The following is a 19,261-nucleotide window of genomic DNA, read 5'->3' on the forward strand; positions in this document are numbered from 1 at the left end:
ACTGCATACAGAATAGTACTTTCTGTGTGTTAACACGTCTTCTCCTCTCTGTCCCAGTACATCAAAGCCTGTCTCCAGGCTAAGGAGTGTCCCCACCTGACCCTGGTCCAGGTCAGCACAGTCCAGGCCATGTTCGAGAAGGAGATCTCGGCCATCGGAGCTGTGGTCAACCGCAAGAGCTCCAACCCCCCCTTACCCCTGCCCCCCAAGAGGAGGGGGCCCTCGGTCAGTCAAACTGTGTGTGTGTGTGTAGTAGGTGCATGTTTGTGAGCATTTTCTCCAGACATTGCTAGCCGCTCTTAGCAGGTGCACTCTGACGTCATTCTGACGTTCCGTCTGGTTCTAAAGGCCAGGTAGAGTTTAATTGCTCATTAGAGCTTAATTGCCAAGGTACCATGACGACTTTTCCACAGTGACAGGTGACATTGGACAGTAATTTACACATCTGTCAGTCAATGCTTCAAATGTCAATAGTTACAACTAAATGTCAACATCAACAAGACTATCTGATCTGAAAAGAAGAAAGACTGGTCAGACAGTGATGTCTTGTGGTAGTTGGGCCATTGACAGAAGGAGAAGTGAGTAGGACTTGAAGCACAACAGGCCTGTATACCCAGCAGCTCTCCTGGATGGTAGAGCTTTGTTCGAGGTTGTGAGGAGAGGTTGAGAGTAGAGGTCGACCGCTTATGATTTTTCAATACCGATACCGATTATTGGAGGACCAAAAAAAGCCGATACCGATTAATCTGCCTTTTTTTTATATATATATATATTTTTTTGTAATAATCACAATTACAACAATACTGAATGAACACTTATTTTAACTTAATATAATACATCAATAAAATAAATTTAGCCTCAAGTAAATAATGACACATGTTCAATTTGGTTTAAATAATGCAAAAACAAAGTGTTGGAGAAGAAAGTAAAAGTGCAATATGTGCTATGGAAGAAAGCTAACGTTTCAGTTCCATGCTCAGAATATGAGAACATATGAAAGCTTGTGGTTCCTTTTAACATTAGTCTTCAATATTCCCAGGTAAGAAGTTTTAGGTTGTAGTTATTATAGGAATTCTAGGACTATTTCTCTCTATACCATTTGTATTTCATATACCTTTGACTATTGGATGTTCTTATAGGCACTTTAGTATTGCCAGTGTAACAGTATAGCTTCGTCCCTCACCTCGCTCCTCCCTGGGCTCGAACCAGCAACACAACGACAACGGCCTCTATCGAAGCAGCGTTACCCATGCAGAGCAAGGGGAACAACTACTAGAAGGCTCAGAGCGAGTGACGTTTGAAACGCTATTAGCGTGCGCTAACTAGCTAGCCATTTCACTTCGGTTACACCAGCCTCATCTCGGGAGTTGATGGGCTTGAAGTCGTAAACAGCGCAATGCTTGACGCACAACAAGGAGCTGCTGGCAAAACACACGAAAGTGCTGTTTGAATGAATGTTTACGCGCCTGCTTCTGCCTACCACCGCTCAGTCAGATACTTAGATACTTGTATGCTCAGTCAGATTATATGCAATGCAGGACACGCTAGATAATATCTAGTAATACCATCAACCATGTGTAGTTATCTAGTGATTATGATGGTTTTTTATAAGATAAGTTTAATGCTAGCTAGCAACTTACCTTGGCTTACTGCATTCGCATAACAGGCAGTCTCCTTGTGGAGTGCAACGAGAGCGAGGCAGGTCGTTATTGCGTTGGACTAAGTTGCAAGATACGATCCCCCGAGCTGACCCAGTGAAAATCTGTTGTTCTGCCCCTGAACAAGGCAGTTAACCCACTGTTCCTAGGCCGTCATCGAAAATAAGAATGTGTTTTTAACTGACTTGCCTAGTTAAATAAAGGTCAAAAGAGAAAATCGGCCCCCAAAAATACCGATTTCCGATTGTTATGAAAACTTGAAATCGGCCCTAATTCATCGGCCATTCCGATTAATCGGTCGACCTCTAGTTGAGAGGATAGACTGTTCTTGTGGTGTACTCTAGTGTACTCTAGTCAGACGTTACAAAAATATACATGTACACTTCTGTCGCATAAGCACTCACTTAAATACACACACTGATACACAGTACATACGCTTAACTTCAAAAACACTCTTGTTCACAAACACACTTACAAAAATAATACTTTCGTTTACACACATATACACACACATACACATACAACACAGGAAGTCTGCTGTTTATTCATGTTTGTGGTCTGTAGTTGAGGGCCAGTCATGTGGAGTGTTTTTCCTGCTGTGCTGACCTTGGCAAGTCTACTCTGCTTGACAACAGTGTGACTCACCCTTCAGTGTATGTGTGTTGAATATTCCTACAGTAAAGTATACTGTTTTCCTTGCTTACTCATGAAAATATTTATCTCCTCTTCCCTGTTTCTCTCCTTCTCTCTCTCCTCTTCCCGTTGTTTCTCTCCTTCTCTCTCTCCTCTTCCCGTTGTTTCTCTCCTTCTCTCTCTCCTCTTCCCGCTGTTTCTCTCCTTCTCTCTCTCCTCTTCCCGTTGTTTCTCTCCTTCTCTCTCTCCTCTTCCCGTTGTTTCTCTCCTTCTCTCTCTCCTCTTCCCGTTGTTTCTCTCCTTCTCTCTCTCCTCTTCCTGTTGTTTCTCTCCTTCTCTCTCTCCTCTTCCCATTGTTTCTCTCCTTCTCTCTCTCCTCTTCCTGTTGTTTCTCTCCTCTTCCTGTTGTTTCTCTCCTTCTCTCTCTCCTCTTCCCGTTGTTTCTCTCCTTCTCTCACCCCTCTTTCCTCTGTTACTCTGCTTCTCTCTCTAGCAAGTGAATACGTGTGTATGGGAGGTGTCTACCCATTTTAAGATCGTCCTAATCAAAGGCAGCAAGGTGAACGCTGAGGAGACGGCCAAGGTAACCACTGATGATGATTACTTGATAGCAAACCTGGAATTGATGTTGCATTTTCACTGTTTGCTCTGGGATGTACAGTTAAAATCGGAAGTTAACATACACCTTAGCCAAATACATTTCAACTCAGTTTTTCACAATTCCTGACATTTAATCCTAGCAAAAATCCCCTCTTTTAGGTCAGTTAGGATCACCACTTTATTTTAAGAATGTGAAATGTCAGAATAATAGTAAAGAGAATGATTGATTTATTTCAGCTTTTATTTATTTCATCACATTCCCAGTGGGTCAGAAGTTTACATGCACTCAATTAGCATTTGGTAGCATTGCCTTTAAATTGTTTAATTTGGGTCAAACATTTCGGGTAGCCTTCCATAAGCTTCCCACAATAAGTTGGGTGAATTTTGGCCCATTCCTCCTGACAGAGCTGATGTAACTGAGTCAGTTTTAGTCAGTTTTATAGGCCTCCTTGCTCACACACACTTTTTCAGTTCTGCCCACAAATGTTCTATAGGATGGAGGTCAGGGGTTTGTGATGGTCACTCCAATACCTTCACTTTGTTGTCCTTAAGCCATTTTGCCACAACTTTGGAAGTATGCTTGGCATCATTGTCCATTTGGAAGACTCATTTACGACCAAGCTTTAACTTCCTGACTGATGTTTTGAGATGTTGCTTCAATATATCCACGTCATTTTCCGTCCTCATGTTGCCATCTATTTTGTGAAGTGCACCAGTCCCTCCTGCAGCAAAGCACCCACAGAACATGATGCTTCCACCCCCGTGCTTCACGGTTGGGATGGTATTCTTCGGCTTGCAAGACTCCCCCTTTTTCCTCCAAACATAACAATGGTCATTTGTATGATTTTGTACCAAAAGTACGATATTTTCTCCATGTGCAGTTGCAACCCATAGTCTGGCTTTTTTATGGCGGTTTTGGAGCAGTGGTTTCTTCCTTGCTGAGCGGCCTTTCAGGTTCTGTCGATGTAGGACTCGTTTTACTGTGGATATAGATACTTTTGTAACGGTTTCCTCCAGCATCTTCACAAGGTCCTTTGCTGTTGTTCTGGGATTGATTTGCACTTTTCACACCTAAGTACATTCATCTCTAGGAGACAGAATGTGTCTCCTTCCTGAGCAGTATGACGGCTGCGTGGTCACATGGTGTTTATACTTGCATACTATTGTTTGTACAGATGAACGTGTTACCTTTGGAAATTGCTCCCAAGGATGAACCAGACTTGTGGAGGTCTACAATTTTTTTTCTGAGGTCTTGGCTGATTTCTTTTGATTTTCCCATAATGTCAAGCAAAGAGGCACTGAGTTTGAAGGTAGACCTTGAAATACATCCACAGGTACACCTCCAATCGACTCAAATGATGTCAATGGCCTATCAGAAGCTTCTAAAGCCATGACATATAATTTTCTGGAATTTTCCAAGCTGTTTAAAGGCATACTCAACTTAGTGTATGTAAACTTCTGACCCACTGGAATTGTGATACACTGAATTATATGTGAAATAATCTGCAAACAATTGTTGAAAAAATGACTTGTGTCATTCACAAAGTAGATGTCCTAACCAACTTGCTAAAACTATAGTTTGTTAACAAGAATTTTGTGGAGTGGTTGAAAAACAAGTTTTAATGACACCAACCTAAGTGTATGTAAACTTCCAACTTCAACTGTATTTATAACCCATGGACAGTAGATCCCTGTTTGCGCTCACTATGATGCTATTATGGTGAACTAAACCCCTCTCTCTCTTCAGATCCAGGTACGTGCAGGCTTGTTCCATGGCACAGAGCTGCTGTGTAAGCCAGCGGTGAGCAGCGAGAGCAGCGGACGCTCTGAACACGTGTGGAATCGCACGCTAGAGTTCGACATTACCGTGAGCGACCTGCCACGCATGGCCCGCCTCTGCTTTGCCGTCTACGCCGTCATGGACAAGGTCAAGAAGCAGAAGTCCACCAAGAACGCCCACATCAACAAGTACCAGACCATCCGCAAGTCTGGCAAAGTGGTATGACCCACACACACACACACACACAAAGCACAGGCATGCGCGCACACATACAGATATTTATCTGTCCCCTCCTTCTCTCTCCTGTCTCTCTCTGCAGCACTACCCTGTAGCCTGGGTGAACACCATGGTGTTTGACTATAAAGGACAGCTGAAGACTGGAGATATCATCCTTCACAGCTGGTCTTCCTTTCCTGGTGAGCGCACACACACACACACCTTCATGCACTTTACAAACACTTTAATGAACCTATACACACCTACACACACACCTTCATGCATTTTACAAACACTTTAATTAACCTATACACGCTCACACCTACACACACACACACACACTTCTGAAACTCACCTACATACTTATACACTAAATGTTAGTGGCATGTTTGAGTGATTTTTCTGTGTCCCCCAGATGAACTTGAAGAGATGCTGAACCCCATAGGAACCATCCAGACCAACCCTTACACTGAGAACACGACAGCACTCCACATCCACCTCCCTGACTACAACCCCCACACTATCCTGTTCCCCCCCTTCGACAAGGTGAGGACACGCCCACCCTGACGTATTCAAACATGGTTATCATTATGAAGTATCTCGACCACTGACATGGATGTGTGTGTGGTCTACCTCTGCAGATTCTGGAGAAAGCTGCAGAGATCGCCGGGTCAAGCGACTGCTTGCCCATGGTACTGTCGTGAGTTCCAACAACTCAAACACGTACACACACAAGTGCTCCCTTTACTCCAGAGCAGCAGGCGCCAGGCATGTTGCAAGCATTTCTAGGACAGAAAGCAGACACCAAATGTGTCAGAGGGGAGGATATTGCTATGACTGGTTTCCAGGGCAACCCAGTCAGTCCTGATCCAGGGTGGTGTTGGCAGGCTGGTGCACTGTCACAATAGTGTGTCTCGGAGGAATCTGAGGCTAAGATCAGCCCTCCTGTTCCACCCCCCCACACACACACAGTCTTGTACAGCTAACCTTGTGGGGACACACAATTCAGTCCCATTCAAAATCATATTATTCCTTACCTGTACTCTTACCTTAACCCTAACCTAAAAATCTAACCTTAACCTTTTAACGTAATTCTAACCCTAACACAAATTCTAACCTTAACCCTAAACCCCCTAGTAATAGCATTTGACCTAGTAATGGCATTTCACCCATCCTAAAGCCCCTGTGGAACAGGACACACAGTTATGTAACACCATGTGAAGCAGAGGGCTTGCCAAAACATGTCCCTTGCAGGGAAGTGTGTGTGTGTGTGGTAGAGGTTTTCAAATCAAATGTATTTATATAGCCCTTCGTACATCAGCTGATATCTCAAAGTGCTGTACAGAAACCCAGCCTAAAACCCCAAACAGCAAGCAATGCAGGTGTAGAAGCACAGTGGCTAGGAAAAACTCCCTAGAAAGGCGAAAACCTAGGAAGAAACCTCAAATGTTCATAAATGACCAGCATGGTCAAATAATAATAATCACAGTAGTTGTCGAGGGTGCAGCAAGTCAGCACCTCAGGAAAAAATGTCATATGGCTTTTCATAGCCGATCATTATCATCACCGATCATCATTAGTGGTTAGAGCGTTGGACTAGTAACCGGAAGGTTGCAAGTTCAAACCCCCGAGCTGACAAGGTACAAATCTGTCGTTCTGCCCCTGAACAGGCAGTTAACCTACTGTTCCTAGGCCGTCATTGAAAATAAGAATTTGTTCTTAACTGACTTGCCTAGTTAAATAAAGGTAAAATTTAAAAAAATTAAAAGTATCTCTACCACTCCTGCTGTCTCTAGAGAGTTGAAAACAGCAGGTCTGGGACAGGTAGCACGTCCGGTGAACAGGTCAGGATTCCATAGCCGCAGGCAGAACAGTTGAAACTGGAGCAGCAGCACGGCCAGGTGGACTGGGGACAGCAAGGAGTCATCATGCCAGGTAGTCCTGAGGCATGGTCCTAGGGCTCAGGTCCTCCGAGAGAATTAGAGAGTACATACTTAAATTCACACAGGACACCGGATAAGACAGGAGAAGTACTCCAGATATAACATACAGACCCTATTCCCCCGACACACAAAGTACTGCAGCATAAATACTGGAGGCTGAGACAGGAGGGGTCAGACACTGTGGCCCCATCCGATGATACCCCCAGACAGGGCCAAACAGGAAGGATATAACCCTACCCACTTTGCCAAAGCACAGCCCCCACACCACTAGAGGGATATCTTCAACCACCAACTTACCATCCTGAGTCAAGGCCGAGTATAGCCCACAAAGATCTCCGCCACGGCACTACCCAAGGAGGGGGGCCGCCAACCCAGACAGGAAGATCACATCAGTGACTCAACTCACTCAAGTGACGCACCCCTCCTAGGGACGGCATGAAAGAGCACCAGTAAGCCAGTGACTCAGCACCTGTAATAGGGTTAGAGGCAGAGAATCCCAGTGCAAAGAGGGGAACCGGCCAGGCAGAGACAGCAAGGGCAGTTCGTTGCTCCAGAGCCTTTCCGTTCACCTTCACACTCCTGGGCCAGACTACACTCAATCATATGACCCACTGAAGAGCTGAGTCTTCAATAAAGACTTAAAGGTTGAGACCGAGTTTGCGTCTCTCACATGGGTAGGCAGACCATTCCATAAACATGGAGCTCTATAGGAGAAAGCCCTGCCTCCAGCTGTTTGCTTAGAAATTCTAGGGACAATTAGGAGGCCTGCGTCTTGTGACCGTAGCGTACTTACATAGTGTTCTTACGGTCTCAAGCTTCAAGCTCTTATTCTGTGTCGACTAACAATGTTTCATTGTTGATCCATAAAGCAATCAAACATGCAAGTACAGATCTATTTGTATCTCTCTGATGGTGGATAGGATTACATGCAGTGTACTCTGATTGCAGATCTGTGGTTAATGGTGACTTCTACCTTTAGCACCCCTTGCTACTCCTCTGTACGTAATGTGATTTCTTACTCTGTGCTGCCACCTAGTGGTAACTTACCACCTCTGCTGTTTCCCCACAGGGCCGAGGCGGTAAGAAGTTCCACATCGAGCTGAAGGAGATCATGGAGAGGGACCCTCTGTCCCAGCTGTGTGAGAATGAGAAGGACCTCATCTGGACACTACGCTACGACTGCATGGAGAACTTCCCCCAGTCACTGCCCAAACTGCTGCTCTCCGTCAAGTGGAGCAAACATGAGGACATGGCCCAGGTACATACTGTGCCACGTGAACCTGTCTTGTGTATTGATAGTGTTTTTTAACACAATTTCTTCTCAAGGGCAATAAACTAGTGTGCCTCAATGGTCAGATCCTAAATGAACCCCTAGCCCATACCACTATGCCCCTCATCAGTCCCTTCAAAGATCTGCTGTGCTCCTGTATTGGTTATTAATCATAGTGAATGATCTGTCTCTCAGCTCCAGGCCTTGCTGCAGATCTGGCCCAAGCTGAGTCCCAGGGACGCTCTGGAGCTGCTTGACTTTAACTATCCAGACCAGTACGTCAGAGAGTACGCTGTGGGCTGCCTGAGGGATATGAGGTAGTCCACACGCTCACAGACACGCTCACACATAACTATTCCTAGTTCACTTACTGTTGTAATGTCTTACTCACTATCTCTTCCACTCCCGCTCTGGCTCTCCCCCTCTCCCTCTCACCCCTCTTCTGCCCCTGCTCCCCTCTCCCCCCTCCTCCCCCTCTCCCTCTCACCCCTCTTCTGCCCCTGCTCTCCCTCTCACCCCCTCTTTGCCCCTGCTCTCCCTCTCACCCCCTCTTCTGCCCCTGCTCTCCCTCTCACCCCCTCTTCTGCCCCTGCTCTCCCTCTCACCCCCTCTTCTGCCCCTGCTCTCCTCCCTCTCTTTTCCTCTCACCCCTTTTCTGCCCCTGCTCTCCCCCTCTCTTTTCCTCTCACCCCTTTTCCGCCCCCTGCTCTCCCCCTTCCAGTGATGAGGAGTTGTCTCAGTACCTGCTCCAGCTGGTCCAGGTGTTACGTTATGAACCCTACTATGACTGTGCCCTCACCCGCTTCCTACTGAACAGAGCCCAGTGCAACCGCAACATAGGACACTTTCTCTTCTGGCATCTCAGGTGAGCGAGAGTGAGATGTGGTGTGTAAGGGTGGGTGTGTGTGTGTAATTTATTTTATTTTTTTCACCTTTATTTAACCAGGTAGGCTAGTTGAGAAAAATTCTCATTTACAACTGCGACCTGGCCAAGATAAAGCATAGCAGTGTGAACAGACAACACAGAGTTACACATGGAGTAAACAATTAACAAGTCAATAACACAGTAGAAAAAAAGTCTATATACATTGTGTGCAAAAGGCATGAGGAGGTAGGTGAATAATTACAATTTAGCAGATTAACACTGGAGTGATAAATGATCAGATGGTCATGTACAGGTAGAGATATTGGTGTGCAAAAGAGCAGAAAAGTAACTAAATAAAAACATTATGGGGATGAGGTAGGTAAATTGGGTGGGCTATTTACCGATAGACTATGTACAGCTGCAGCGATCGGTTAGCTGCTCCGAATAGCAGATGTTTAAAGTTGGTGAGGGAGATAAAAGTCTCCAACTTCAGCGATTTTTGCAATTTGTTCCAGTCACAGGCAGCAGAGAACTGGAAGGAAAGGCGGCCAAATGAGGTGTTGGCTTTAGAGATGATCAGTGAGATACACCTGCTGGAGCGCGTGCTACGGGTGGGTGTTGCCATCGTGAACTGAGATAAGGCGGAACTTTACCTAGCATGGACTTGTAGATGACCTGGAGCCAGTGGGTCTGGCAACAAATATGTAGCGAAGGCCAGCCGACTAGAGCTTACAGGTCACAGTGGTGGGTGGTATAAGGTGCTTTAGTAACAAAACGGATGGCACTGTGATAAACTGCATCCAGTTTGCTGAGTGGAGTATTGGGAGCTATTTTATAGATGACATCGCCGAAGTCGAGGATCGGTAGGAAAGTCAGTTTTACTAGGGTAAGTTTGGCGGCGTGAGTGAAGGAGGCTCGGGGTGCTTGTGTAAGGGTGCGTGTGTCAGGGTGGGTGCCTGTGTCAGGGTGGGTGCCTGTGTAAGGGTGGGTGCGTGGGTGTAAAGATTTAAAATACATTTTCCTCTACACAGGCTGTATTTTTTGTTGGTGTATGTTCTGTGAGGTCATGTGCATTAACCCACCCCAGGTATGACTGCCACTGTAACTGTAGGGTGACTGTGCTGCCCCCTGTAGGTCAGAGATGCACATGCCAGCAGTCGCTGTCCAGTTCTCTCTCATTCTGGAGGCTTACTGTCGCGGCAGCATCCCTCACATTGAGGTCCTGAAGAAACAGGTAAGGACCCCAACACGGGCGAGCTCACGCCCTGACCCCAACCTTAACCTGTGAATGAATCACTACAGTATATCTAATTCTGTCACCACCTCTAATTCTATAGTTTCCCTTCAGTTCAGAATGGGGTTATTTATAAAGAAGTCAGATGACAGCAGCCTGACTTCTAACCTCTGACCTCTACTGTATTAGCCCTGACATCCACACTGCTGGCAGCTTCCTCCCACTTCCTGTTCACTGCTCTCCTTCCTGTTTTGGAATGAACTACCACACTGAGATGTTTCAGGAAGCCCATGCTGTCATGCGTAGCATCTGTGTCAGATTTAAAAGGCAATACAGCAGTGGTGTAATTTCATCATTATTACATTGTGTTTCTTCTATGTTGTAACAACATTATGCCCCCTCTCTCCATAGGTGGAGGCTCTGAGCAAGCTGAAGTCTGTAAATGAGCTGATCAAGCTGGGCACCATCAAGAACGCCCGCAGTAAGACCAAGGAGGCCATGCTCACCAAAGAGGCCATGATGACTTGTCTGAGACAGAGTGGCTACACAGAGACCCTCTCTGACCTGCACTCCCCTCTCAATCCCAGTGTCCTGCTCTCTGGAATCAAGTAAGGACCAGGGGGAGAGGGTTATATGGGAGTGGAGAGGGGGATGTGGATGACTATGATTTGACTCTCTCTTGCTCAATTTGTTTTGCTTTTTTCCCCCATTCCTCCCCTCTTTCATCCCTGCCAGTGTGGAGAAGTGTCGGTACATGGACTCTAAGATGAAGCCTCTGTGGATCGTCTACAACAACAAGCTGCTGGGGGGAGACACCCTGGGAATCATCTTCAAGAATGGAGACGGTACGAGGGGGTTGGATCTAACATTGACATGTTAGTCATTTAGCAGACGCTCTTATCCAGAGAGACTTACATGAACAATTAGGATTAAGTGCTTTGCTCAAGGACACATCAATCAATTTTTCACCTAGTCAGCTGGGGGATTCGAACTAGCGACCTTTCAGTTACTGGCCCAATGCCCTTAAGCGCTAGGCTACCATCCTCTAAGTGATGAAATGTAAGATCACTAAAGTTCAGGGGGAGAGAGCGAGGGAAGAATAGTGAGGTCAAGATGGAGGGATGTGTATTATGGAAGGTGGTTTGAAGCTGGAAGGATGAATGAAAGACTCCTCTCTCTTTCCAGACCTGAGACAAGACATGTTGACACTGCAGATCTTGAGGTTGATGGACCTGCTATGGAAGGAGGCCAATCTGGACCTTAGGTGTGTATATTAATATAAAAGGTGTGTGTCCTCAGTCAGACTCTGTCAGTAAGGCTTGTTTGTTCCTGTTCTCTGTAGGGAAGGGGAAGCTGTGTGGGGGGGACCCTTAATCACCCCCTGCTAGCCTGACCTCTAACCTCCCCACATCCATACCCCCAGCATCACACACCCATTACCCGCTTCTCATCCTAATCAAATCCACACACACTAGCGCTCGTTCGCTCTCATACTCTAACACACACACAGTCTACCACATCTGGAGCTGAGCAGTGTGTGGGATTGTTTTGACAGTTGAGCTGGGGGGCAGGCTGTTAGGTTACCGGGACAAGGGCTCAGCGAGCAGAAGGAGCTCTGCAGACAGGGTCATAAAACCACTGTGATGTGTGATCATGCGTACATTCTGGTCACATGCTGAGACCGAGCCGGGGAGAAAGGAAACAACATGGAGATAATTATAGGGTGCATCTCAATGGTGTTGATGATGATTCATTGGAACAAAATGTGTCTGTGCAGAATTGTGCCTTACGGTTGCCTAGCGACTGGTGACCGGTCCGGGCTGATCGAGGTGGTGTCGTCGGCGGATACCATCGCCAACATCCAGCTGACCAGTAGCAACGTGGCGGCCGCCGCAGCCTTCAACAAGGACGCACTGCTCAACTGGCTCAAAGAGAAGAACTCTGGGTAAAACCACACTTTGCCAACGGGTTTGTTTGTTTCTTACACCAGGGCTCTTTCTCAATGTGACTTTCCAAAAGTTCTGTGTATTACTGACCTATTTCATAGATATGTAACTGTATGTATATAACAGGCAACATGTTAGTGAGCTGCTATGCTTTGGCGGTGCAAACCCAGTGAAAGCTCCCACTTGGCCAACACTTTATTTTGTGTTTGTGTACTATGCAGAGATGCTCTGGAGAAGGCGATCGAGGAGTTCACCCTGTCATGTGCAGGCTACTGCGTGGCCACCTACGTCCTGGGGATAGGTGACCGCCACAGTGACAATATCATGGTCCGCAGCACTGGACAGGTGGGTTGAGGTGCTCCCCTGTACGACAGGCTAAATCACAGAGGTTCATTTATGGACTCTTTTAATGGAATCAAGTTCTTACATTGTGTGTGTGTCTCAGCTCTTCCACATAGACTTTGGGCATATCCTGGGGAACTTCAAGTCCAAGTTTGGCATCAAGAGGGAACGCGTCCCCTTCATCCTGACCCATGACTTCATCCACGTCATCCAACAGGGAAAGACGGGCAACACTGAGAAGTTTGGCAGGTGAGCTTCTGTCCCCTTTCACTACTCGGGTGATCCAGGCCGGGAACACTATCTGTTGCCTAGCTTTTATCAATTATCTACTTGAGTAAATGTATAGTGAACTGAATGTGTGTGTTGTGCCTAGTTTCCGTAATTACTGTGAACAAGCCTACCTGATTCTGAGGCGGAATGGGAACCTCTTCATCACCCTGTTTGCCCTCATGCTGACTGCTGGACTGCCAGAGCTCACCTCGGTCAAGGATATACAGTACCTAAAAGTAATTCACACACACACACACAGTATATAGTTGGCCACGTCACATGGGCTACAGTTTACATGGGCTACAGAAGTCATCTGTTATGATAAGAGTAGTTAAGTCTCCTCCCTTCTCCCCTGTAGGACTCTCTGGCCCTGGGGAAGACTGACGACGAGGCACTGAAACAGTTCCGCCAGAAGTTTGACGAGGCACTGAGAGAGAGCTGGACCACCAAAGTCAACTGGATGGCCCACAACGTGGTCAAGGACAACCGCTCCTAGAACAGACAGACATCCTGAAGCTGGAGGGTTAAAGGTCAGGGGTTAGGAGGGTCTGAGGTCTATCCAGGGCTTGGACAACTGTGATTGAGCGGGCTAAGGTGTTGCTAAGGGGCGAACACCAGACAGGACTGGACTTCTGGCCTTAAAGAAGGGAACCTAGAAGACCATCTTAAACACACATGCTCTTACAGGCTTAAAATCCCCCTCCCTTTGCCTTTCCTCTGGCTTTTGAAGCTGCTGTCTGCCTCCAGCCAGTCCAGCAGTCCCATTGTCTCTCCCTGATCTTGTGACATATTTGTGGGTAATGTGGTTGCGTGTTTTGCACTCGCTCAGTGAGAGTCAGAGCCCAACACCTGAGGAATAGTGTGGTTTCTCCGACCCCCCCCCCGTTGTAAATGGACTGCCCCCTTGGAGCCTGGACTAGACTGAACTAATGAGGAAGGGGACAGGGGTGGTTATCAGCAGGACTTCTGATCTGCCTCGTGTTAGACTTAAAGGGAGAGGTTGGGGTTGATCACACCCACTCCAGGCCTTGCACCAGACAGTTTGATTGACAGCACACGTAAAGACTGGGTGTGTAAAGACTGAGGACCAAAGCGGCTCACCCGCGTGTCTTTAAATGACACCAAAACGTGCACATGGCCAGAGGAAGTGGGTCTTACTGGACTTTTCCTCACGAGGCTCCAGTCCATCTTGAAAGTGTGCCTAAAAACTGGAACAGATTGTATCTTTTAGGTTTTTTTTTCTTGTTTTTATTTTATTGCCATTTAAGATTTAATTCTATCTAAGATGTTTAAGATGTATATGTGCCAGACTACTAGAGACAGAGTTAGAGAGCGAGAGAGAGACCCTCTGATCCTGTGGTCTTGAGAAAGAGTCACTCATGACCAAATTCTCTGGACGCCTCCTCCCGACAGCTAAAGAAAAGTTTATGTGCAGGTTTTTCAACCTGTCCCCTCCTAGTAGCTAGCTAGTTATTTCCCTCGCTGTAACCTTAACAGAACTGCGGGAAAGCAGTGCTCAGCAAGCTGGGGCAAAGAACACTGATTTGGCGTGCATGCTGTACGCTACACACTGAATACACCATCCCGGTGACATCCAGATGGTAACCAATATTATAATATTTCTCATGAAGGCTGCTATCCTACTTGGAATAAAACAAACTCTAGGGAAAGATTTGGCCGAGTTAACATTCACAGATTGATTTGGTGGTTTAGCTCTAGGGAAGAGGCATCCATGTGGGTGGGGCGGTTCAATTTGTTCACGCAGCTTTTGTCTTTGAGAAAAGGGGTGAATTGGACCATCAAACACTGGCACCATTTTGAAGAAAGGACGGAGGGAGAGAGAGAGTTTAAAATGTTTCTAAAACTTTATTTTGTGTTCCTGCTTTGGAATGTGGATGTAACATTCCTGTGTTCCATTTTATCAAACCATGGTGGTTGTTGGGCAAACAGAACAGGCACAAAGGGTGAGTCCTCACCACACTACCCCATAGAGGTATTATCACTACCCCATAGAGATTCTGTCTTAGACAGACTTGCCTAAGGATGCCAGAACTAGTCTTTCAAAGCACAAAACTGCTCACATGATAACCACAATGAAAGAACTCACTAAGAAATAACCGAAGCATGTAACTAAAATGCCTTTTAGGACCAAAACAAAAGAGAACTTTGTCGTTTTAGGTTTGTTTTTACTGTGTTTTTAATAATCTGTTCAAAAATCGAATGTTTGTGGAAAAATTTTTTTTTTTTTTTTTTTTTGTACATCAGCTGAAATGGGCGGAGTTTTGGACCTGTGGGAGGGGTTTGCCAGCAGAAGGCGTAACACTGCGATTCAAAGCTACTTCCTGGGTTTGTCATGAGGGGCTCTTCCAGTATCTGTGTTTTGATTTTGTGCAATATCCGTATAGGAGTCTACATGTATATGATGTAAATGAACCCTTGGGCCCTAATGCCTGAGGCTATAATGGTTGTCACTGTGGGTTCATGTGTATTGCTGCTGTATTTCTCACCGCCAGCCTTCTTAAGTCTCTGACACTGAATATGGTCAAATGTACAGGCTTTTATGCTTTCACTGTTTTTTGTTTTCATATGAGTTTTATTAAAGTTATTTTCCATCTAACGGCATTTTTCTTTTGTAATACGTTTGTGTGTTTGTGTGTGCGACTGTGTGTGTGTGCGACTGTGTGTGTGTGCGACTGTGCGTGTGTGCCCCTTCAATCACTGCAGTGCCAGCAAGTCTGTGCATAAGATGTGGTATATTTGCGTAACAAATTGGCAGTGCACAAGGACGAGCACAGATTTGATCCCTGTGGCTATGGCACTGTGATGAATGCAGATTGATTCCAGGCCCAGAGAGCCTGCATTCTTTCCACTGTGGTTGTGTGAGTGAAGGAGGGAGAGCACAGTGGGGCTCTGCTGGAGGGGACCAACATGCCTCTCTACTGATGTCATGTGGTGATGTCATACATGGTGAAGTAGCCAATAACCCTTATTGCCAGGTTATGGATCCTGAATAGACCTTGTGGGTCAGCAGCTACCTGGATTCCATCTGGAGATGGCAGGTCACAGTGCTATGTAGCTGATAATACCTGCAAATGCCATGATTAGGTTGTTGTTTCTCTGCAAAAGGTATCAGGAGGTTGCCAAGATACCCACTATGTTCTGTCATGTTGGACACAAGCTTGTTTTATTGGGTCAGAAGTGATAACTGAAGGGGAAAATGAAGTGATATAATTACATACAGCTTGTTCCAAGTCAGCAACACTCATTGACTCAACATGTGCTGTCATCTTTGACTGCAATGGTTAATTATGGAGCATTTATGGAATAATTACCATTGTATCATTTCCCCAGCACTCTAGCTTGGGTAATAGTTGTTTACTTCAAGAACTCTGAATTAAAAAGGGGAATGGGTGGGTGGATAGCCCCTCCCTCCAGTTGAAATAACTAGTCTTTTATATGGCTCTGTTTCCAGTGGCACTGATGATGGAGGCCCACTCGCTCTGTTTGAATCTCCCTCCGGTACCATATTCACCTCAACAGAGCTGTAGGTCACTCTTGACGTCAGAGGGCCTGTATCTTTCTCCTATGTATCCAAACCTTGGTCAAAGTTGACAATCAGGTGAATGACTGTCGTTGGAGCAGACCGTGTTGACCTCCGTGAATACCAAACAGGTCATTGACGGCCTTAAACCCGGACATTAGTGAATGTAACAAGCCAGAGAAGAAGATACTGGGTGTCTAATAATCACAAGCCATGAGATGTGTGTTTGTGGCGTTTGGCCAGTGACTCACGCTTGACATCAATTTCTTTTTCAATGTCCACCACCGTTGAATGGTAATGGGGTTAGAGCCCTCAATCTTGGTCTCCTGGGTACGGAAGAGGCTTGTGGGATAGAGAGCTTTCCTGCCTTCTGTAGATCTGTGTGCAACGTGTCTGTTATGGTCTATGATAGCCTATAGGGAGGAAGTCAGAGACATGGCAGTGTGGTGCCAGAACAACAACCTCTCCCTCATTGTCATCGAGTCGAAGGAGCTGATCATGGACTACAGGAAACGGATGGTTGAGCACGCCCTCATCCAAGTGCGGCTGTAGTGGAGCGGTTTGAGAGCTTCAAAAAAAGCTCTAAATTAAATTTGTCAATAAACTAATACCCTTATTGATACATGTGCAAGGGTATGCTCCACAAGTTGCAGTATTAGAAAATGAAGGGTATCTATTAGGCAGCAGGTAGCCTGGCGTGTGGGAGTGTTAGGCCAGTTACCGGAAGGTTGCTGGATCGAAGCCAAGGTAAAAATCTGTCGTTTTGCCCTTGACCAAGGCAGTTAACCTCCCGGGGATGTCTATTAAGGCAGCCTCTCTGACTCACAGGAGTTGGGTTAAATACGGAAGACACATTTTGGTTGAAAGCAGTCAGTTGTGCAATGGCCTAGGTATCCCCTTTTCCCATTGATATGGTATGACTTCCAGGAATGACCAGCAGAGGGAGCCATGGAAGGCAAATCTAATATGCATGTTCATAAATCATACATTACACATCTATGCGCATGTCATAAACATGACAGCATATTCTACATGTTCAGCTGATTTAACGCTCTCTTAACTATGATCCTTTTATGTGGGTAATGGTTGTCACCTGCAGCTCCAGAAATGGAGTAATCAATCAGAAGTCCATTAAATCAATGAAACCTCTGAAGCCTGCAGAATAGAAGAGATTGTGCAACCACAATGTTGGTCCCATGTTTCATGAGCTGAAATAAAATATCCCAGAAATGTTCCATCCAGGTTAGTGAAGTTAATCCATCCAGCTGACAGTTGAAAAAAAAAACATTTTGATTTGTCGTTATGGGGTATTGTGTGTAGATTTTTGAAAAAGTCAAGTGGTCTGAATACTTTCAGAAAGCACTGTATCTGTATTCCCAGTCATGTGAAATTGTGTATTTATTTAAATTGACAGATTTTTTAATGAATTGTAACTCTGTAAAATGTTGCGTTTATATTTCTGTTCAGTATATATAATTTTAGCAATTATTTCTGTAACATATGGACATTGCTTAATCATATATTTCCATAATTGTTCCAATACAATACTTACTACAGTAATATTGGGGTGTGTTTTAAATGGAGAGGATTTCTGGATAAATAAATCTGTTCTGTCACTTAGTACTTCCGCTGGTAAGACACAGAAGCTGTTTTTCAATCTCAAGGTCATCAGACTTAAATCAAAATCAAATAATTGTATTTGTCAAATACACATGGTTAGCAGATGTTAATGTGAGTGTAGCGAAATGCTTGTGCTTCTAGTTCCGACAATGCAGTAATAACCAACGAGTAATCTAACCTAACAATTCCACAACTACTACCTTATACACACAAGTGTAAAGAGAAAGAATATCTACATAAAGATATATGAATGAGTGCTGGTACAGAGCGGCATAGGCATGATGCAGTAGATGGTATAGAGTGCAGTATATACAAATGAGATGAGTAATGTAGGGTATGTAAACATATTAAGTGGCATTGTTTAAAGTGGCTAGTGATACATTTTTTACATCAATTTCCATTATTGAAGTGAGCTGGAGTTGAGTCAGTATGTTGGCAGCAGCCACTCAATGTTAGTGGTGGCTGTTTAACAGTCTGATGGCCTTGAGATAGAAGCTGTTTTTCAGTCTCTCGGCCCCTGCTTTGATGCACCTGTACTGACCTCACCTTCTGGATGATAGCGGGGTGAACAGGCAGTGGCTCGGGTGGTTGTTGTCCTTGATGATCTTTATGGCCTTCCTGTGACATCAGATGGTGTAGGTGTCCTGGAGGGCAGGTAGTTTGCCCCCGGTGATGCGTTGTGCAGACCTCACTACCCTCTCGTGGGCGGAGCAGTTGCTGTACCAGGCGGTGATACAGCCCGACAGGATGCTCTCGATTGTGCATCACTAGCACAGAGAGGCTGCTGCCTACATACAGACTTGAAATCATTGGCCACCTTAAATGGAACACTAGTCACTTTAATTATTCCACTTTAATAATGTTTACATATCTTGCATTACTCATCTCATATATACTGTATTCTATATTATCTATTGCATCTTAGCCTATGCGCTCTGACATTGCTCATATATATGATGATATATACTTTTTCCATTACTTTACTTCGATGTGTGTGTATTAGGTATTTGTTGTGTTACTTGTTAGATATTGCTGCACTGTAGGAACAAGAAGCACAAGCATTTCGCTACACACAATAACATCAGCTAACCATGTGTATGTGACCAATACATTTGATTTGATAAGGATACGTGTCATAGTGTGTATTGTATTTGTGATGGACAGAGTTCTTATGTTGAACTGCAGGCTGTGATGATACAGGCAGGGAAGAAATGTCATATAATAAGTGGTCACAATGTATTTAGATTTTTAAGAACTCAGTCTGGGTCTCAACTTGCTGTTGCCAGTTAGAATAATAGAATACACAAGGTGCAATTTCGAGATTTGGTTGTGCATCAGCAGTT

General features: G+C 45.3%; 1 protein-coding gene across 1 annotated transcript in view; it reads left to right on the forward strand.

The window, feature by feature from the left end:
- Window positions 1–15,374, forward strand: part of LOC112267269 (phosphatidylinositol-4,5-bisphosphate 3-kinase, catalytic subunit beta) — an 81,625-nt gene extending 66,251 nt beyond the window's left edge. Inside the window, exons 7-24 of the mRNA XM_024445524.2 lie at window positions 58–225; window positions 2,785–2,874; window positions 4,639–4,890; window positions 4,991–5,087; window positions 5,303–5,433; window positions 5,529–5,579; window positions 7,900–8,088; window positions 8,296–8,417; window positions 8,822–8,965; window positions 10,100–10,199; window positions 10,611–10,807; window positions 10,935–11,044; window positions 11,385–11,463; window positions 11,977–12,144; window positions 12,367–12,490; window positions 12,591–12,736; window positions 12,861–12,993; window positions 13,116–15,374. Coding sequence (XP_024301292.1) covers window positions 58–225; window positions 2,785–2,874; window positions 4,639–4,890; window positions 4,991–5,087; window positions 5,303–5,433; window positions 5,529–5,579; window positions 7,900–8,088; window positions 8,296–8,417; window positions 8,822–8,965; window positions 10,100–10,199; window positions 10,611–10,807; window positions 10,935–11,044; window positions 11,385–11,463; window positions 11,977–12,144; window positions 12,367–12,490; window positions 12,591–12,736; window positions 12,861–12,993; window positions 13,116–13,253 — 2,439 coding nt within the window. The 3' untranslated portion in view covers window positions 13,254–15,374. The remainder of the gene's footprint in view (window positions 1–57; window positions 226–2,784; window positions 2,875–4,638; window positions 4,891–4,990; window positions 5,088–5,302; window positions 5,434–5,528; window positions 5,580–7,899; window positions 8,089–8,295; window positions 8,418–8,821; window positions 8,966–10,099; window positions 10,200–10,610; window positions 10,808–10,934; window positions 11,045–11,384; window positions 11,464–11,976; window positions 12,145–12,366; window positions 12,491–12,590; window positions 12,737–12,860; window positions 12,994–13,115) is intronic.
- Window positions 15,375–19,261: the final 3,887 nt, after the last annotated feature.

This window comes from Oncorhynchus tshawytscha, linkage group LG14 (assembly GCF_018296145.1).
Source record: "Oncorhynchus tshawytscha isolate Ot180627B linkage group LG14, Otsh_v2.0, whole genome shotgun sequence".
In the NCBI taxonomy this organism is placed as follows: Eukaryota; Metazoa; Chordata; class Actinopteri; order Salmoniformes; family Salmonidae; genus Oncorhynchus; species Oncorhynchus tshawytscha.